This window comes from Parasteatoda tepidariorum, chromosome 4 (assembly GCF_043381705.1).
Source record: "Parasteatoda tepidariorum isolate YZ-2023 chromosome 4, CAS_Ptep_4.0, whole genome shotgun sequence".
Classification (NCBI taxonomy): Eukaryota; Metazoa; Arthropoda; class Arachnida; order Araneae; family Theridiidae; genus Parasteatoda; species Parasteatoda tepidariorum.
Window position 1 is genome coordinate 35,259,681 of NC_092207.1, and position 22,479 is coordinate 35,282,159.

The 22,479-nt window shown below is 27.8% G+C and overlaps 1 protein-coding gene across 2 annotated transcripts in view; it reads left to right on the forward strand.

Moving 5' to 3' along the window:
- Positions 1-22,479, forward strand: part of LOC107445377 (collagen alpha-1(IX) chain) — a 158,994-nt gene that overhangs the window by 88,489 nt on the left and 48,026 nt on the right. For both annotated transcript variants that reach the window (XM_043039897.2, XM_043039898.2), the window contains exons 15-20: positions 2,048-2,101; positions 2,981-3,034; positions 3,915-3,968; positions 8,755-8,811; positions 16,638-16,691; positions 18,881-18,934. In XM_043039897.2, the coding sequence (XP_042895831.1) occupies positions 2,048-2,101; positions 2,981-3,034; positions 3,915-3,968; positions 8,755-8,811; positions 16,638-16,691; positions 18,881-18,934 (327 nt within the window). The remainder of the gene's footprint in view (positions 1-2,047; positions 2,102-2,980; positions 3,035-3,914; positions 3,969-8,754; positions 8,812-16,637; positions 16,692-18,880; positions 18,935-22,479) is intronic.

The following is a 22,479-nucleotide window of genomic DNA, read 5'->3' on the forward strand; positions in this document are numbered from 1 at the left end:
AACAGGTCATAATAGGGATGTTCACTTATCCGCATACGACAACGCTTCCGGGCATGATTTCATATATATATATATATATATATATATATATATATATATTTTTTTTTTTTNTTCTATACAAAAAATAAATTTCCTTATAAATAATTGTACATTCAAAGGACTATTTCTAACCAGCTTTTGCTCTTTTATCTATCAAAAAAAAATCTCTTTTTTATATTAAATTTAAAATTGTTGCTAGCAAGCCACTTAATCAAATCATTATGTTTGCTGTAACTATTTTTTTCATTATTTCAGCAAATATTTATTAATTATAATACAATACAATAATTATTATTTTTATCATTTCAATAGAGCGAGCCTAAATAAAAACAAGTTTTTTTACAATCAAAATTAGCAAGTTCTATTTAAAGAATGAGCTTCATTAGAAATTATGAAACATTCTAGGCATTATGCCTTTTTATGATATATATATATATATATATATAAAAAATTGAAAAAATACAATAGCTTGGAGAGAGAAATTGATTGCATATTCGTAATCAACGATATGGAAATATCTAAGATCCGTTAGAAAATATCATGCAATATATGAAAAATTGTTCCCCACTATCAATTAAAAATACATTTTTTTATTGCATTTACACTATTATTAAAATAGGTATCACTAGAAAGCAGTTGTTACAAATATACGCTGTTATTACAAATAATGTCTTAAACAAGTCTAAAAGTCATTGGCGCATTCAATAACTGCTATTAACTACAAGTACTTCTAGACAGAATATCTTCGTTTACAAAACAATGAGGAAAACTATTCATAATTACACGTAAAAATAAAACTTCCCTCTCAATAGATTTATTCAGCAGCAACAGTTCACCGTATTTATGAATTGCTGGAATAGTTATTTATCAGCGAGTCGAAACTATTCAATCGTGCTCAATGACGCAAGATGGGGACGATTCTGGGATTCATTACCTTTCCTCTGAGGGACTCGAAGATAGGTCCTCGCTCATAAGGAATTACAGAACACGGGAAATTGTAATCGATTGCTCCGTGTTTGGCGTGTATAAATGCATTGAGATCACATCCTGATCTGCCCTGTCCACGTATCATTGACCACCGTTGGCACTGTTGGCGAAATACTCTGATATATTTCTGCTTGATGGAGAGATCACTGTACTGGTCATTGACTGGGACAGGATAATTGATGAATAATAATTTAGAGACGTATATCTTTTCCTAGACTTGGAACAATAATATTTTACAAAGTGTTTCGTGTTATAACCGAGTTTTTATGTAGAATTAGAGTAGGCAAGTGCTGGAAGTATATTATTTTCGAGAACTTAAAGATGCGTTTAAATAATGTAAGCTTTCCGAAATAATAATGTATTATAGGATGCACTATACAAGGTGTTGAATAAAAAATTGCTTCTATTCTGTATTTTTATAAAAGTTTTAAAAAATGGTACAAAGTGGGTGTCGTAATTTATTATTAATTCAAGGAAGCAACTGTCTTTTCAACTTTGTCAAGGAGACAACATTACGAAACACCCTATATGGTAGAAGAGTAAATATAGAATGGAGATTTTATTTATATTTTAATTAAAAATAATATATTCAATTATAAAAACTAGAAATATTAATTTTTAGAAATTTTTCTATTTTATAATTGAAAAATAGTTCTAAAGATAATTATAGAGCATTATTTGTATACTCCTTGTATAGTACATCAGCATAACAATTTAAACTATTCATTTATTTTTTTAAAATTTATATGTGATCAGGTAGCCTCTCTCTTTATAAGTTAGATTTGTGAGATCATTTGTATTCGTTACGATATTTTTTGTGATAATATACTATGTTTAAGATAACAAAAACTTCTTACTATAGATACATATTTTTGCAAATTTTTCTTATTCATCTAAATATAAACTAAACTAAACGTCAAACAATAATAAAAATAATTATATTTTTGAAGAATGAAATATAAACGGTATAACACTTATATTATAAAGATTCATGTATTTTCTTTTCTTTTTTTTTATCTAGGGGGAGCAAGGACTGCAAGGCTTACCAGGTATTCCAGGATTTCCTGGTAAAAAGGTAATTCTCTTGACCTTTTAAGAAAGGCCATATTTCACACGTCAATACTTTCTTTAAATCGGAACAAAGAAATATCAAAATATAACTAGGTTATTAAAATAATTAATAATCTATTTTAGTTGAAATGTTACTTTAAAATCTCTAACGCATTAAAAAATAAAGTCACTGAGAATAAAAGTGAAACCAAACAGATATCAAAATAAGATTAGGTTATTAAAATAATAATTAATCTATTTTATTTGAAATGTTACTTTAAAATCTAAGACTCTTTAAAAAATATTAAGTCACTGAGAATAAAAGTGAAACCAGACAGATATCAAAATAGGAATATGTTATTAAAATAATAATTACTCTATTACTATTATATTTTATTTGAAATGTTACTTTTAAATCTAAAACTCTTTAAAAAATATTAAGTCACTGAAAAAATAGAAGTGAAACCAGACAGAAATTAAAATAAATAATAATCTATTTTATTTGGAATGTTACTTTAAAATCTCAAACTCTTTAAAAAAATATTAAGTCACTGAGAATAGAAGTGAAACCAGACATTGTTACAGACTTTTAATTCCTTGATCTGTCTTTCAAATCAATCTCTGAAATAAAGTGAATTTAAAAGTGTTTTAGTTGGTGAACTGGCATTTTAAGATTCTAAAAAATATTTTGAAAAAATCTGAAAGTAATTTCTGGGGACATAATCTCTTTTCTCTAATTTATTATTAAAAATGTTAAAATTAAGATTATTTGAAAAATTTTGACATCCTTTTCTTTCCTTCGAACAAATTTAGCTAATATTTTAGTTTTTGTTTTTCAGAAAACTAGTAAACAAAAAATTTTGAGACCAGGATTTTTTTTAACTCACTGGTGCTTTTTTTACAGGGCGATACAGGACCACCTGGAGTAGCAGGACCAGAAGGAAAGAGAGGTTTTCCTGTATGTTTATTTTATTATTCTTATTATAATTATAATTTTTCTTTGAAAAATATTCAATGGACAGTATGCTAATTTTAGAATATTTTTTTTTTACTCTAAACTGAAAAAAAGAGTTCTTTTTTAAATTAAAACATTTATTAAATTCTACCATTCCCAGTTTGGTGATTGCAGAGTCAGGTTTCATTTTCTTTATTATTAAAACCTTGATAACAGCCTAATATAATTACAATTTGTATATTATATTAAGCTGTTATCATATACAGGTACACATGTTGTTCTGTGCTGACAATCCTCGAAAAATATTTTTATGATATTCTTCAAAAATGAAGCGAAAAAGAAATGTCTGCACTATAAAAAAGATCCGGATCAATTTACGGTTTAAAGTATATGGATGCATCTTCCGTAAAATCCATTTTTAACGTAAAATATTATACCATAATTTTTACAGTAACATACAATTAATAAATATAATTAAATATTATTATTTAATTAAATTAGAGATATTCGATGATTTTACGGTAATTATTGCTGTAAAAATTTTTTGGCGGTTTATTAGTTTTTTTGTTCCGTAACATATTCCGATGAAAATTAGATAATGCGGTGAAAAATACCGTCAATCTGAGTGCCGGTACTTTTGGATGGAGCTTGAAGCATCAATGTCTGTTTGATTACATAAAAGGAGCTAAAAGGTAGTTATTCAAAACAGCTTCAGGATTTATCAGCACCTCGTTTTGCCGATTTTAAGTGTGATTATTGTTTCATCGCATTTTCGATGAGGATTTTGGAATTATATATAAATGGTAGTCGTTATTGAAGACCTTGTAAAGGATAACCTAGTATATAACAAGAGATTTATTTGCTTTTTTATGTATGTTTTTAGGGTGACAGAGGAGAATCTGGCCTTCCAGGACCTCAAGGACTACCTGGATTACCGGTACGAAAATCAAATTTCATAAATAATACACATTGTATAATTTTTTTAAAATCAAAATTAGCAATTTCTATTTTATTCTTTTTATTGAATATTATGCAGTTTACATAGAAAATTATTAGTTATTAATATTTATAGTAAGCAATCGCAAGCAATTAGTTATTAATATTAATAGCATCAGGCAATATATGCAATTAAAATAGCAAAATTTTTTCCCGACATGGAACATGTAGAGTGTTCTAAATTAGGCTGACGGTCTTCCAAAATATACAACGTTAGTTAAGGGGAAGAATAATTTTTGTAACAAACTCGCGAGTCAAGACAGAAATTTTCCACTCAAAAATCTTAGATTCAGTACAGAAATTTTTCAACAGATGGCGCAGTAGTGTTTTGATGTATTTTTTGCTCTCCGATTATAACGCGATTGTGAATGATCATGGACATTTCCGACTATATAATTTGGTGATTTTCAAAAATTAATTGCTTGGTAAGATTGATAAAGGTAATTTTGAGTACCTTTTATTTGAATTACAGGTTTACTGCCTTCAGCGCCATCGGTCAAAATTTTTTAAAATTATAAACAGGGAATCAGGAAAGAAAATTATTTTCTGTACCACATGAATTTACATGAAATATATGATAATTATATATTTTGAAATTTAGCCAATTTTGTTGTTATAAACTTTTACCAAACTATCAGTTTAGATTAAAACACGCTTTTTATAGTTGTATATTAATAAAATGCCAACTGAGTTTCATTTAATATGTTAATTTTACGAAGAAAAAAAACTCTCAAAAAAGCAAAACGTTTGAATTGTTTTAAATTTTTTTTTCTCTCTTTTTTTTTTCTTTTTTTTTTACGATATAGTTTCGCAAACATATCTTCCATATAAAATTCTTCTTTTCAAAATATTACAAAGTACTTTTTGGTAGTTTTTGATTTTTAAAGTCGAGTAGTACTCCTAACTATCTTTATCATATTCAAGTACTATTTCACTTGAATTTTGTCATTTCGAAAATCTTCAGAGCGAGAAACAATGTTAACAAATACTGTGGAATCAAAATTAAAATTTTTTTGAATTAAAAAATAGTTAAGTAAAATTTAATCATTTCGTCACTGTCAATAATATAGAATTTTGTTAAAAATTTTAAATGTATCTATTAACTAAATTCCATTATTATTTCAGAAAAATTTGTTCATCTCTGCTTACCTTAAATATTTTTTAATAGTAATAACATTTTTATTTCTGAATAATGATCTAATTTTAATTTCTGAGCTTATATTTCTTTTTAAATTTTAACAACTACTTTGTTGGGGAACATATGGAGCTGACCATTTGGTTCCCGATAATTGTTTGATAGTTAACTATAACATTGTAACTTGTAGATCAACAACATAGAATTAATGCTGCAAAAATCTGTATTATTTTTAGTCTTAAATAGTGTTATTGTTTCAAAAGCATCTAAATAATAAAATTTTCAAGTAAACATTATTATAAATGTATCGTTCATGTGCCGACTTTTCAGTTTTAATTTTCAAATTAAGAACAATTAGAAACACGTTTTTTTAAGGACTTTATTACATTGTTTTATTCTGAAATTACGGTAAAGTAACCGGCAACAGTCTGTTCAAGTAATTAACCGTACAGTTTGAGATAAAGAACATTAAGTTACCTTTAAGGTTTTGAAACCATTAATATGGATAAAAAACATTAGTAGAAAACTATGCAGTTTTTAACCATTTACAGCTAGTATGGTTTCAAAACAGTATTAAAGAAATTTAACTAAACATTGAAGATAGGCTTTTTGTTAGGTAATATGCATTGGAGTTAGTAGTTGAGTTGTGTGTGCGTGTTTTTCTAAATGTACCGTGGAATAGTGTGGTTTAATTAGTCTATCATATTACATTTTTGTGTTAAGCAGCTGCCATCTGAGCATGAATGAGATTATTGTATTCTAATATTTAGTCAAAAACTGGAAAGTGCAGAACATTGGACACTCTTTAAATAAATTGCAAATATTGTGATGTCAACGCTGGGTTTCGAACCCCCCTTTTTGTAAGTCATGAGATTGACAGATGAACCCGCTCGGCTAAAATATGTACCCAACTACTAGAAACTAAGTGGCTTCATTTGCTGGGTCTATTTGGAAGTATAAAATTCTGGTTATTTAACCGTATTAACTGAAAACAGTTAATAAATTGTTTTTCTCACTGATAGTAGTTTGAATATCATCTTATTTATGGTTATTTGACTATTTTGTTTAATTATGGTAAAATAAAAATTAAATAGTTATTTAACTATTTTTGTAAGAAATTTCTGGCAGTGTATTTGAAGAAAATCTAAAAGCTTATATTGTCATTAATATTCTTTTAATTAAAAATAAGTTTGCAAAATTTGCTTTTTTTAACGATGGATAACATTTAATTAATTTTAACAAGTATCGAAAAAAAAATCTGAAAATTACTTTAACTTTAATACAATACAGAAATCCAACTGACATTCATATTTGTTTACATAGCTTGAATAGTCTTTCCAATTTATTTGAATAAAACTTTGGAGGTTCTTCAAAAATGACTTTAGGGACGGCTCGGTGGCAACAAAGCATTACAAAGATGACATTGAGTTTCTCCAGATAATTATTGATTGCATTACAGATATTTGATGATGAAAGAGATTCATATTGAAACAAAAGATCATGGTTACAGTCAGAAACTAAGAATTTCTCATTTAAATTTATTCCAAGCACCATCTCGTTCAAAAATATCTGGAGAATTTCTAGAATTTTCAATAAAATTCTAACATTCATATGAAAATGGAACCAAATTGTCACGGAATGCCTTTAAATCGAACTAAGAAGGAATTTATATATTGATGCAATTTAAACATACGGCTTGGTGAAAGAAATTAGAGCTGGAACCATTTCAATAAATGTATTTTACATAAAATATTGCATTTATGTGTTAAAAAACCATATATCAAAAGTTCTAATAAAAATGATTAATTTAGCAAAAAAATACATCGATCATTTATTGTCGTTCTGTACTTAAATAGTAAAAACAATAATAGCTGTACTTAAAGTACATTACTTTTATTTGAAAGAATTTGTTCACTTATCTTGGCTAAATATTTAACGATAATATTATTATTTCGAAATAAATGAATTTGAGAATACAAAAAGGAAATAAAAAGTATTGCTTATTCTAATACTTATTCAAGAAAAAAACTCATTACTAAAGAAATTAAATTGAAATTTTATTATAAAACAGGTATCAGGTCTTTGGTAAATTACGTTTTTAAAAGCTGGGTTTTGGCGAATAATTAAAAAAATAACTTAATACTTGAAAAAAAATTTTTTTGATCAATTCAAATTTTAAATTCACAGTGAACTAAAATTAGCAAATAAAAAATAAACATCCTCTGATTCGTAAAACTGAGGCGCTTGGCAAGATTAGACCTTACATAAAGAATGAATGAAAAAATGAAGAACAAGCGGAATTGGAAATCAATGAACTCGAGGCTCAAAGGAAGACCCAAAAAGAGTTTACTAAAATACCAGTGCAACCATGACTAACCATGGTTATTCATGGCAACCATAGCGTTGGCTACAATAAATAACATAATTTTTGTTATCTGGCATTTTTTATTAGTTCGAATCATTTTATTTTTGTTGCTGAATAAACTTTTATAATAAGTTCGACAATAGAAATCTTTATTTTAATGAGTGTGGCACCTACAAATTTATATTGCTTTATATAATAATGTAAAGTAAAGAACAAAAAGCAATGAAGAAGTGTTTTATTCATTACTTTTTTCGGCTTATCTGTTTTAGTTTCATGCATGATTTGTCAAAGTTAATTAACACTGATTAATTGATTATTTACTTTTTTTTAAGTATGAACAATGAATACTCAGTTAGTTAATAATAAAGATAGATAAATGTTCAGAAAATTAGGCAATATACATATACATATATATATACAGGACAACGCATGATAGTCACGGTTGCACTGATATTTTAGTAAACTGTTTTTGGGTCTTCCTTTGAGCCTCGAGTTCATTCATTTGCAATTTCACTTTTCAATCATATTTTTTATTTATTCTTATCCAATCTTGCCAAGTGCCTCAATTTTATAAATAAAATTATGCTTATTTTTTATATGCTAATTTTGGTTTACTGTGAATTTAAAATTCAAATTGATCAACAAAAAAAATCAAATCTTAATTTTTTTTCCAAATATTAAGTTATTTTTATACTTATTCCCCAATATANCAAAAGATATATATATATATATATATATTAAATCAAAACCTTTTTTAAATTGTGTTTTAATGTAAGCTCATTTGCGAGCTTCTATTGTTCATAATACGTTTTTTTGTTTATCACTTTTTCAGCTAGTTGCACACGAAACTTTTGAGTATTGTTTTATATTAGTTATAAGCTTCTGTTTATAAATTTTTCAGGTAGTTTCACAATATATATTAAACTCGAAACATTTTAACATGGCGTTTCAAAAAAAAAATCATTTACGAGCTTTTTTTGTTCAAAAGTGAACAACCTCTTTATAATTATGACTTTTTCATGTAGGTTCGTGATATATATTAAACCAGAAACTTTTTTTTTTATATTTTGCTTTAATATGACGAAAGTTTAATATAACGAAAGAAGCAATGGCTTTATGTTTATCACTTTTTTAAGAAGTTACCCAGTATATATTTTATCATAAAACGTTTTAGAGATGTATTGTATTTTTTATTTTTTATCTGGTTCTAATTTTTTTTCTATGCAGGGCCTTCCTGGTAGAGACGGCATTCCTGGTACAACTACAGACACTGTCGTTATTCCTGTAAGTGTTATAATTTTATTTTATTCCTTGAAAAGCATTTTTAACTATTACTGATTTCGTTAACAAAATAAAATTTACATTTTCATTTACAGTATTTCGAGATAATAAAAATATTCAAGCTTACACGACAGTCTTTATTCTTTTCAGCGATAAAAATTTTGATCTTTTTGAATGTTTCATTCAGTTGTATCGGAAAAATAAATACTCTATACGTTGGAAATTTTGTAGCGTTTTGAACTATGTCATTGTTAAAATTCTTTGCATTCAAAATAAGGTGAACCATACAAGATCTTAATTTGTATATTATTGAAACATTTTAGAAGATACACAAAATTTTCTCTTTATCACAGTTTTCCTTTTCAAAATGTAGCGATTTATTTTTTCCTTTAACTTCATTTTTATCAATTTATTTCAAATAGTTATCTATTTATATTTATTTATTTAACTGCACCTTATTTATTTAGTCATAATTTTATTTATTTAGACATTTTTCGACCTTTATTTACTTAGCCTTGCATTTTCAATATTAGCATCTGATAATAAAATGAGTTATTAATAAGTTTTTTTGTAATTCCGATTTCGTATTTAGAAAATAAAACTCATTCTTATAATTTATTTTATAAATATGGGATGCTATATTAAAAGATAAGTTTATGTATTAGGATTTATCACTTCCATGTAGAGTTTATAACCTTTTCATTACCTCACTTTTTATCTTCTAAAAACACGCTATAAGAAAATGTATAGTTTTACCATCACTGAAACATTCGTGAACTTTCTGTGGATTCCGCAATAGTTGCAGAATATGTAAGTTATTTGGTTAGAGTTCTACATTGGCATCATTTTCTAAAAATGACGCTAAAACCACGCGCTCGAAAATTTAACTAATTTTAAATATGGTATAATTTAGTTATACAGAAAATAATTTTTATCCTTTCGACTTCGCAGTTCTGTGATCTGTATGAAGCTGTTAAATTTATATTTATATTGACTACTTATCTTGACTGCTTATCTTGGTACGTGTGGCGAATTTTATGACAACTTAGTAGTCAAGTGAAATCTGATAATAGTATGAATATTCAATTTTACATCTGTTTAGTAATAATTGTATGTGTATTTTAATTAATTGTTTTATGATGAAGTACATACATATATTTACTAAATTTAACTTTTTCGTGTTTTTTTCCATAATTTTTAAATTTAACCCCCAAGAATTTCAATACTTTTTTATAGTTAATGGTGGATTCTTTTTAATAATTATTTATTTTGCGTGGCTTGCATAATTAAAATTGTCTTGAAACTGAAATTTCATGCAGTAATGAATTTTTAAACGTTAGTATTGCATTTAGTATTGCATGACATTGTAAAAAAAGAGCTTTGCATTTTTTTAAGGTTTATTTTTTTCTAAATAATTATTGAATGTATTTGTTGTATTTAAATAAACCATAAAATAACATTATGCGTGCTTGTATCTACTTTAGATTAAATTCAACATTTTAAATATTTATATTATTTTACTTTGTTAAAACCTGAGGTACACGTATTGATACCTAAAATTATTAGTGCTCTTGACATGTTTGCAACATGATTCATATTTTGTTTATCTTATGATTCAGACATATGACTCATATTATAATGATGATTAGACATATCATTCATATTTTGTATATCTTATTGTGACTTGATATCTTTATCTTTGTATATCTTATTGTGAAATAAGAAATTTGAAACTGTAAAATATTTTTTTGCTACATTCCTTTACGCTTCAGTAGTGAAGATGACATATTTATCATTCTTAATTGTATTGAAAATGCTTTAAGACACACTCTATTCAACTACTTCAGAAATTAAATACATTTGAATTAATCTTTTCTATCAGAACGTAAAAGTGAAGCCCCTCACTTTATTGAAAACCAAATGCCTGTGAATTAAATTTTCTGGAAAACAGTCCTTGCGTGAAAATATTCCAGACGTTGTTCCATGTTTAATCAAGAGTGAAATAAAATGTTTCTAGAATCTTTACGGAGTTGTTAAATCGCAAAAATAATGTAAGAAATGAAGCTTTTGTTCTTTAAAGGCTCACGAATGTCCTCATCCAGCAACTGGAAATGATGAAAATTCTTGAAATTAATAATTAAAACTTTGCTGAGCGCGCTTAAATTAGCTTAACTTGGGGGATTCGTTGAAATGTTGCTTGGATCAGACAAATAATATTAAAGAGAGCAATAGCAACGATAAAGATGTCAAAGACTTCTGCACCGCATCAATAAATATCCATAAATGTATACATACATGTAATGTGTGGTAAAGAAAGTTCTTTTAGTGGTTTATCAAATTGTTGCGAAGCAGGTAGATTCTTAGTAGTTGGTGAGTCTCAAACCCCGTGCTTTAAGAGTGGTTCGTAAAATTGCCAAATTCAGCATTAAAAAGCTATAGAATCGAATTCAACTAATTTAATGGAATATGATTCTGATCCTTTTAAAGCATATCAAATTTATTTCAAGTTAAATTGAGGAAAAAATTATTACTCTGGAGAACAAATGTTTTATTGCATTTGTGCAAATACTTGATCTTACCTGAATGAAGCGTGGAAATTTCAAATCACATTGATAACCTTTTTTTCCTTTTACTGGCGATGAATTGAAATGCTTTTAAAATGCCACTAAATTCCGTTTTTTAAGTAAAAAATCAAAATATATGAAATTTATGTTCAATACTGACAAATTGGGTCACGATGGCTCAGGGGATGGAGTGCTCACCTTCCAATGATGTGAACCTGACTCGAATCCTAGTGATAGCTGGTCAATACGAATCCGCATCCGGCTTGCACCGTCCACAGTGCTGACGTGAAATATCCTCAGTGGTTGACAGATCATGGGTAAGAGCCCCTTTTCCATCGTTTCCTAACCATGGAAGATTTTCGTGGTCTTCCCCTAGATGTAACGCAAATGCGAGTTAGTTCCATCAAAAAGTCCTCCACGACGACAAATTTCTCCCATTACTTGATCCAGGAGTTCCCTTGTCTTCTGGATTAGGTTCAAAATTACAAGGCTACAGAGTTAACATTAGTAGTCGTAAATTCGAAAGTTGCGTCGGCTGCTCCACGACAGTTATTAAAAAAATCCTAACAGATTTCCTTATCCTTTGTCATATTTTTTTCTCGGCATTGAATGCAAAAAAATAAATAATAAAAAAAACGTATCCCAGTTACATTAAAATAGCAATTCACATTTTTCTCACAATTTGAAAGGGTGAAAAAAATGCAAGTAAACCTGCGTGGAAAATATTTTTCTGAAATCACGAAGCCTTAGTGAAAGAAATTTGTTTGCAAACCTTTGTAAGGGATAGCCAAGTTGTTATCCTTTACAACTGGCGTCAATCATTCAGATAAAATAAGAAATTTAATACCCTTTTATTAGAGTGCTTTTTGACGTATAAAACATAAAGCTTTACACCAATCAAAAATAAGTCTTGTCCAATCAATTTCTTTGTGCTATTCACCACGTGTTGAATCATGTTGACAAATTTTTCAATGCAGAAAAACTTACGCCTTCGCCGAATTTCTTTAGGAGTGTGTTATTTGAGAATATCTCAAAGAAAAGCACTTAGTTATTAGAAGAAAAGCAAACATCTTAATAACTTTAGAAGTAATGCACACGGTCTGAAAAATATGAAAATAGTTTAGGTAGTAAAACGGTCAAAAGTTTGGTGTTCTTTAAAGTAAATATTATGTTTTGCGTGTTTCACCATAGCTCTAGAACAATTTAAAATAATTCATAATTTTTGCATTTAATTATAAATTGCTTCATCGATGGGAAATTCTACGTAAAAAAAGTTTTAATAATTAGTTGTGACCCTTTATTATTTTTTATTAAAATATGGTACTAATAGTTTAGGTAGTAGAATGGCCAAACGTTTGGGGTCCCTTAAAGTAAATTTTATGTTATGCGCATTTGACCATATCTCTGGAACAATTTAAAATATTAAATAATTTTTGCATTTAATTTTAATTTTTTTCATCGTCGAAACATTCTACATATAAAGAGAATTAATAAGCAGATATTAATCCTCTATATTTGGAAATGTTCAATAAAAGAGAAATTAACTTCAAAAATTTCTAAAATTTAATCTATTCTCCTGCCTAAACAATTGATTGCGGCAAACCCCCTCTATACCCAGAGCGTAAAAAATCAAAATTCGTTGGGAAAATGGATGTTTATTTAGGGAAAGTACGTCTTTGCCTCTGATCACACAACTTAAAACACTAAGCATTGCTTGCATTAAATTGTCACAAGAAACTGAACGTTAAACTTCCTCATTCACGTCTGGCAGTTTTTGAAAAACGGTGTTTGTTTTTGAGCACTTGAAACGTGTCGACTGATATTTCCTACTAATATATTTTATAAACGAATGAAATTATTCATAAAGTAATTGTCTGTACTAATTAATTAGAATATTAAAGTTTAGGGATCGACCCGAGAAGATTGAGTTCTAATAAGTGCCCTAGTAGTCCAATCATTAGACAGAATGTTATCAAAGTGTCCATTTTTTTTTCTCTCTTTCTCTCTCTTTCTTTTTTACGAACAATAGAAATAATTACACTTACAAATGAATGATAGAAATTTTGATATCTGTATTTTTCAATTTATTTCTGGAAAATTTATTTCCAATTACAATGTTTTTCTCCTCTTCTTTAATTTCCCAGAAATGAGACCTTTCTTTAAAGTAATTGTCTCCTGTTTCTTTTTAACTATTTTAAACATTTTCATTTACTATACAGAAATATTTTCTGAATCTCCAAATAGCATACTTAAATTTCTATACGCTCGAGTTAAGTATTATTGAACTTAAAATAACCATTAAATAGATGGCATTGAATTGCTTTTAAGCAATGACACGTGAAACCAGAAGACATTTATAGTGGTTGAAAAAAAAAGATTTTTTCTACGTTTTTGAGAATAAATAAACAAATTTTGGGGACTTATGAAACTTTATTTATTTATAGACTAACTTTGCAAAATGGTGAATGTCATATTTTTAAAAAATATTTTTTTTCTTTTTTTCTTTTTCTTTTTTTCGTGAAAAACTGCATTGTGAGAATAACTAAAAACTGAAGAAAAAAATAGAATACTTTTCAGTTCGTATTCCTTGCCATGAACCAATAAAATGCATTTTTGGGATAAAATTAATTGAAAACAAGGAGCAAACTAACAGTTATAAGTTAGAAAGCTAATGGCTTCAGAGCTGCTATAAAAACAAACATATGCGTTTGGAATTCATTAAAAGAATATCTTCCAAATTGATGAAATTGCCATCGTTTAAATTCCATCCTTGTACAAATCCTTTTCTAAATAATATGTTCTTTTTGAAAATTTTAAAAATTCTAAATATATTAAAATTTTTGTAAAACTCTTACTGTTAGATGTCAATAAATTTTTCGTTAATAGAAAAATTTAGAATAAAATTCTCTACATATCCCCACATATTTTCAAAACTGAAATTCGTTGATAATAGACTGAGAAATTTAGGATTTGAAATAACATTTAACTCTTAATATTTTACACTATTGGCAAAAATAAATAGTTTAGTCAATCAGGCTCATCTCAAAAGATTTTTCTTTCTATTTTGTATTATGTTGAATATTTTGAACCATTAGTATATTTCTCTTTATCCGAAACTTGTCAGAAAACTTTTCACTTTAAAGAAATTCTAACTAATTGTTGGTAATTAAAAGAAGCTTTGTGAGAAAAACAACATTTTCAAAGGAGAGAAAGTATAATTGTGAGTCATTATAATGTGCATGCAGAGAATTGTGGCAAAATTACCGTGCTGTATCGAAATGACTTTTATGGTAAAACCATAATTCTGTTTAATAAAACCAAAATATACGGTATTTAAACCATTCTTTTGGTAATTTTTTCGATCATATGGTAACGGTTGATCTGAAGTTTTATTTTTCAAAATAATAGTTCTTATTGCAACACAATTAGAAAGAAATACAAAACTAAAAAGTAAATTTAATAAAATGAAAGGATTTTATTCTCTGCTTTAAAATATCATGATATGGTTTCCAAATTTTATCATACATTACTTTCTGTGGAGCCGAAAACACTGTAAATTTTAATATATTCTGGTATTTTTGATCATATTTTTTTCGTCATTTTTATTATGTATTCTTTTGTTCTTGTATTCATTCTTGTATTTTCGAGTGTTCAGTTGCTTTATTTTCAAAGAAAATTTTGCAGCACGATTTTTTTTTTTATAAAAGTCATGTTACTTTGGCACTATTCGGATCTTCTGAATATCGTTTACATTCATGACTGTGGTGCATTTTTTTTTCTCCTGAAAATCGAAAACATCTCTCATGATTCCATTTCATTTAAAGTAAGTTTTTCATGTCTATGCCATAGAAGACTGAGGCTCAATAGACTGTAAGAAACTGGTCACCAGATGGCATGCTAAACTTTCTTTTAGATTTATGTGTGTTTCCAAAAAGTAGTAAGAATCGAGATTAAAAAGATTGATGGCGGTTATCGAAAAATATTCTTTCTGTGTTAAATTTTGTCTGTGATGTGTCGTCAATTATGTTTGTAATGTGCATCCATAGCTTTAAATAAATTCATTTAAGATGCACACGACTCGTCTTTTGAGTGAAAGTTTAAAAGTCTTTACAAGACGAAGTTTTTCACCTTTTCAAGAGGAAACTGCCACTTAGTCTCTAGCGTTCGCGATAATTCCTCGCAATGAAACTCTGAAGTTGTCTGTTTTTATATAAACAGGAGTCAAAACATTTATGTATAGAAGGAATTGAAGAAATGACATAACTCTATCTTCTGTAATCAATGCAAACAAGCTAAAAAACATATCTATTTAATGCGACTTATTTTCGCAACCACAGAAACCTTCATCGCGTAAGGCTGGTGCCAATAGGTGTTCTCGTGATAGCTGGACAATACTTCTTTTAAGCACACACATTGATTGCATGAAGTGAATGTAAGTTGCTGCCAGATCCATCCTTGTAGAAATTTCAAAACTAAGTGTCACAAGTTTTGCGATCCATTACAACGCTATTGGCTTTTTTTTTTTTGCATAGTATCTATATGAAAAAAGTAAAAGTTCAAACAAATGCTTTGGTTCTTTTATAACTTAAATTATTTTTAATACCAACTTATCCTTTAAGACCATTTTGTATACGTCTTTTTGTGCTTTAATAACTTAATGGAGTGTTTTATATTTAATAATTTTTTAAAAATATTTTCTTTATTTTAGCATTTCTATTTCAAAATTTGAAAATGTTATGAAGTAAAAGGAAAATATTTTTCTTTATTTGAATTATTTCAATAATAGAAAATATCTTTCACGCAATCATTCTATGAATAGTATATTAATAAAGTAAATCCATAAATTCATATGTCTAAATCCTTCAATCAATTGTATAACTAACTTTATATGCATTTCTTTAAGAAAACATTTATTTTTAAGACATTTATTTTATAGACGACAAAAATGAATAGTTTTTATAGATAAAGTAAAATACCAGATATACAATACTATTATACAAAGAAAACAGAGTAGTTATTCAATAAAATTGATAGTTCTCTATATAAACTGGATAAAATGAGAACTTATCGAATTGAATTACACTCTCATAAATTGAATTGAATTTTCTTCAAGAAATAATGACTTCGTGAAGAAAATAATGAAAAAAGAATTCTATTTCGTTAAAGTTAGAAGGAATATAATTTTATCAAATAACTTAGTTTTGATTAATGTAACATGCTAAGAAATCGATACATTTGTTCAATGTATTTCTCTTTTATTAATAGGGTCCACCAGGGCCGAGAGGAGAGCAAGGAGAGATTGGTTTACCTGGAACAAAGGTAATAAGCGTCAACGTAAAGAAATAATAAAAATTTGTAGAGAAGTTCTGGATTCATGAAATTCTACAATTCGAAGAAATTCTATATTAGTCACACACTAAGGAAATATCGAAACATTGCAATGCTTTTCGATTTATATTTTAATTTTTGTTTAAAGTTTCTCTACGTCCTTTGACATAATTCCAAACTTTTTTAAGGTACAAGAAAAATTTATCCCTCCAATTATTCTCTTTTGCTTAAGCATTAATTAAATTATACCACAATAAATTGAGAGTCTGGACAACACCGCAAATCAAAAACTCCGATGGACAAAACCATAAATGAAACCAGTACACAGTTGACTAATATTTTTTTTGATATTAAGGACCATTGTCCGGTATTCCTCACGCTGAAATTGTTTGAGGTATAGGATCAAAACTCTATCCCTTTCTGCCATGGGAAAATAGTGACGGACAAAACCATGAATAATTCTAAACCAGTACTCACTTTCCCATTACTAATGATTTTCAATGTTAAGGACCATTGTCTAGTATTTTATAATGATTTTTTTTAAGGCTATGAGTCAAACCATACCCTATTTACTTTTTAAAGTTAAAGCCATTGCCCGGTATTTACAACACTGATGCTTTTTTTTTAATTCATGGGTCATTTGCCCAGTATTTCTTATATTAATGTTACTAATTGTGGAATGTTGTTAAAGGCTTGATACAAGATCCATTAATTAGTTATTATTAGCAACTAAAGAAGTTATAAATACTAACCAATATTAGTGCTAGTTAGAATATCTTCTCGTGATTCATCGTGGGTAACGCTAAAGATCTCTCAATTCTCTGACAAGTTTAATGCGATTCCTAATGTACCTTAATGTATCCTGAATCTTAATGTTTAACAAAATTTTAGCTCTAAAAATTTTGTCATCTCTCTGTCACACTTTTATCTTTCCTAATTTTTTTTCACTGTCTGGGAATCTATAACTTTCTTCAGAATAAAAAAGAAAATTAAGAAATATTTTTAAACTCTGAGAGTATAAAATTTATAAACATACATATTTAATAATTTTTAATTTCTCTCTTATTTAATTGCTTGCTTGTTCTTAAAAAAGTAGTAGAGAAGTAGTGCTGGATAATTTTGTAAAAGGCAGTAAAAAATTCAATATTTATTTCATTAAAAAGCAAATAAATTTCCTAATCTATTGCATGCCTCTAACCAGATTCACTTAAATAAAAACTAAGATTATATTAAATAAATTTTTACTGAGCAATGCTGCTTTCCAAAAATCAGAAGAGGTTTTGATATTGAAGCTAATATTAAGGTTTTTAAACACCTTGTGACCTTATCAAAATAGATAAATTTATATTCACACATTATTTCTATGCCTTAAAAAATACCTAAACAAATTTAAATACATTTGTACAAAACTTTTCAGCTAGATTACAGATTAACACTTCGAGTAGCTTTTTTATTTGATTACCTCTTTTATTAATACCTTTCATATTTCAAAACTATCATTGATAAAGTTAGTAAAAAATTAATATGAAGGTAATAATTTTGAAGCTTTGCCGATCGAACAAACCACGCTTGACCATATACCATTTTTAACGGCCATTTTTGACCATATAACTATTGCCATACGAGATCTCCAAAATCAATCGTGTACCGAATGTTTACAAAGCAAAATGTTCGATCGATTGATCAGCAAGGGCTTAGTGTATAAGTATTTTTAAAATTAATTTCATAGCATTTTAAATAAATTTATAGCTAAGTTTCCCTACTTATGTAGTAAAAGTAAAATTTTTCTAAAAGCAAATAGGGGGACCGAAAACATATTGCGGCAATGTATTAAAATGAAAATGGTTTAATGTGTCCTTCACTTTTATACCACAAGCTAAATTGAACTTGCATAGCACTTGCCAAATTGAACTTGCAATATTTTAAAACAATTAGAACTTCGAAAATTATACATGCATGAATAAGATACTGTTCGAAAAAATGTTTTAGAAATTTAAATTACATTTCCTTGTAAATAAAATGAAATACATTATGAAATAAACAAATAAATTTGGATATATTTAAATACCTTAAATATAAAATTTATTTAAGTGAGAGTAGTAACTACTGCTATGTTTTTAATTATGTTATACTGTGTTGTCAGTAATTCCATATTTTATAAAAATATATTCTATTTCTAGGGAGAAAAAGGCTCTAGGGGTGACATTGGAGTACCAGGACCAATTGGATTTAAGGTTATTTTCTTTAAAATTTTCATTTAGAACTCAAGAACACAAATCAGAAAAGTTAGACACTAAATTTAACTCAAATTATTAAAAAAGTTGAGTTAGTCTCACTTTTAGATCGATATAAATAATTTTGTAATTTATTTTATAATTTTTGCACCTCTAATTTATTTCTGCTACCAGACAGAGAACACAACTCAGATTGAAGATAGGGTATACTTTGTACTATGTATAAATAAAGCTGAACAACCTGAGTAAAACACAAACAATTGCAGAAAAATAGACATACTACTCGTATAGTTTTGGTTCTTTAGACAAAAGCCTTCTACATTGTCGGAATACTGAATGATTCGTGTTTCGACACTGAGAAATACGTTCTTGTTTATGGAACCGAAACTATAGTATGTCCATTTTATGTAATTTTTGTAGCTTTTTTTACGTCGTTTAGCTATATACACCAGGAAGTTAATTAGAGAAATCAAGATTTTCACGAACCTCAAATCTTCGTAACTGGAAATGAACAAAACTGGAACTTTAGAAATAAGGCTTTCATATAGTATGATGGGCTTCTGAATTTAATTGATATCAAAAAATTAATTAAAACAACAGAAATTTCGATGAAAATAATGCGATGATTTTCTTTAGATGCAGTTTTCTTGAAAAACCTCTTCAGGCTATGGAGCCGGGATGAGAGGTCACGGAAGGTCATTAGGAATTCCCAAAAGATTTTCACTATTCGGCCATTCTGGCCATTCGGCATACTTAAAAACTTTTATATTCTTACTTTAATTTATTTATTCTTTTAACGAAAGGCAAATGAAAGCATTACACATTTGTTTGACTTTTTTAAATAGCTATGAAAATTTTTTGCTTAGGTACAGTTTAAGGTAGCCATTTAACAATTTTCTCTTAAAGAAATCTAATCTCCTCCAAGCCATTGTCAATCACTCGTCTTGGTGTTCTTATTTCCGATTATATTCAAGCCAGTTTCACCGGAGATAGAGATAAACAAGTTAGCTAATTTTTTAATTAATTTTTAAAAAAGTTAATTTTAGAATTGAATCACTGCTATAAACAAAAGTTATCTACTTAAGAGATCCATTAAGAACAGGCGATTGAATTTTGAACTTTTCGATTCAATTGTGAACTTGAAATAATTTTGCCGGATTTTGACAGCATGTAAAATCACCAAGTCAAAACCTGGCATATTTTAATTAATAATCAGTTGTGTCAATCTGACAAAGAAGTGATAACATGTTTAATAATTTTCAAAAAATATGCTTCGATTTAGGAAAGCTACAACAAATAAATTGCTTTAAAAATTAAATTCAATAAATTTGGACAACTCTGAAAAATTTTGCTCTTATTTTGCTTTGCAAGTTCATCTTCAGATGAGTCACTGTCATAATCAAAAAAAAAATTTCTACTCATGTGTGTCGTATAAAGTAAATATTGCAAATGATTATTGTTTTTCTAATTTTTTCCCCTTTTATTGACAATATGTTTTTGTTTACAAAAAATTATGAAACTACATTAGGAAATTTTGGTGAGTTTTTTCAGTTAAAATAGAGTATTTTGTATTTTTACCGTCTTAATGTTGCTGATGACTGAATTTCTGCAAAAAAGTTTGAGTTATATATCATTCGTAGAGGTAGAATATATATAATAGTATTGAATCAATGAGTTCGGAAATAGGTCATCTCCTGTCCATTTCCTGTAGAAATGAGCCATTTCCCGATTTATCGATTCAATTGCGAGTATGGTAACAAAAGATATGTCAGTAAGGATAAAATAAATAAATATTTAAGCATTTGGCTGATTTTCAAGTGAATAAAACATTTACTCAGTAAAGTTATACGATCCTTTGCGTTATCGTTTAAATCTACACAAAATGATACCGAAGCATTTTTAACTTCTCAGAAACATAATTTATAAATGGTGATTTTGTAGTTATGCGTAGCTTTGAGAAATGTACATTTTAGTGATCGCAAACTTTACTAAAACATGTCTTTTTTGCATAAAAATGTATAGTTAAAAATCGCGCCTTAAGGCGTTATCACATGGTAAAATAGCTTAAGTCACGCTGCTTCTAGGCCCTTTGAGATGGATTGGTAATATTTAAAATATATGTTTAAGAATGTGACAGGTAGCATTACTGTACACTGTTTAGAATTTTCATTCTAAAATCACTGTGCAATTAACGACAGCAATCTGTCCATCCGATTAATCGTTAAGTTTACGGTAAAGAACATTTTTTACCTTTAGAAGACTTGAAACCGTTTAGAACTAGTATGGTTATGAAACCATTAATACCGAACTATAGGGTTTTTAACCATTTACAACTAGCATGGTTTCGAATCCATAAAGAAAAGAAATTTAACTGAACATAGGAGCTTGACGCTTCGTAAATTAATGGCTATAGGAGAGTGTAGGACACAAATTGGGGAGTGAAGTACGCTGAAAACTTTTCGTGTGTCAAAGGGCTTTTAGGAAATATTGCGGTGTCAACTCTGGGATTCGAACTCCATTTCTGTCTGTCTTGAGACTGTCAGATTAGCCATTATGGCTACAATTTGTAAGCAGTTGCAAGAAACTAAGTGACTTAATTAAGTTGGTCTTTTAGTGCTATAAAATTCTGATTGTTTAACTGTGTTAGGTGAAAGTAGTCATTAAGCTGCTTCTCTCACTGTTAACAGTTCAAGTACAATCTTTATGGTAATTTGATATGCTTTACCTTTATGGTAACTGTTTTGTTTGAATATGGTTAAATAGCAATTAAATAAATTGTTAGTTAACCGTTTTTTCCGAGAAATTTCTAACAGTGTAAGTGTGGAAGTGTAAAAATAATGATTGACGAACACTTGGAGCCATAATGGGCAGTCTATGAAGTGATCAATTGAGTCAAATTGAGTTCAATTATTTATGCTTTTTAGATGCTTCCTCTGGAAGTGACTCTCAGTGAACCTAAATCATCAACACGAAAAACCTGGTAATTGCGGATAACCACTTTAAAGTGTGTTGGTTCAATTAAAAAAAAAGAAAAAAAACATATCTGATTGTTAATAAAGCTTGATTACTACTTATAGGCGTCATACTCTGAAAAGTTTGAAAATCGAGTCATATTTGTAGTATTTTGCCAAGAACACTATGTTTGTGCCAGAATTAGTTTAGTTTTACAAAATTAATATTGATTTTTCTTATAAATCCCATCCCCATCATCCATTCTATAATGTCTATGAGAACTTTCAGAAACGCGTATAAAAAGTTTTTATTGTTTTTTCAATATATCAGCTAACCCTAACCCTTCGCTGTTCCAAAGAATAAATTAAAGTTCTTTCATACGTATTTTAAATAGACATAATTACTGCGTTTCTCAGGCAGTATGTAGTGTTTAAAAAAATGTATTTTTATAGAACGTTTTCACAAGGTCAGGGTGTATTTAAAAATAAACTTTATTTTTGTTAAAGCATTACAAAAACCCAATCTTTTTAATCTTCATTTCACAGAATTATTTTTCTTTTCCCTCTCAACAGTTTGCCTTTTAAATTTTAGTT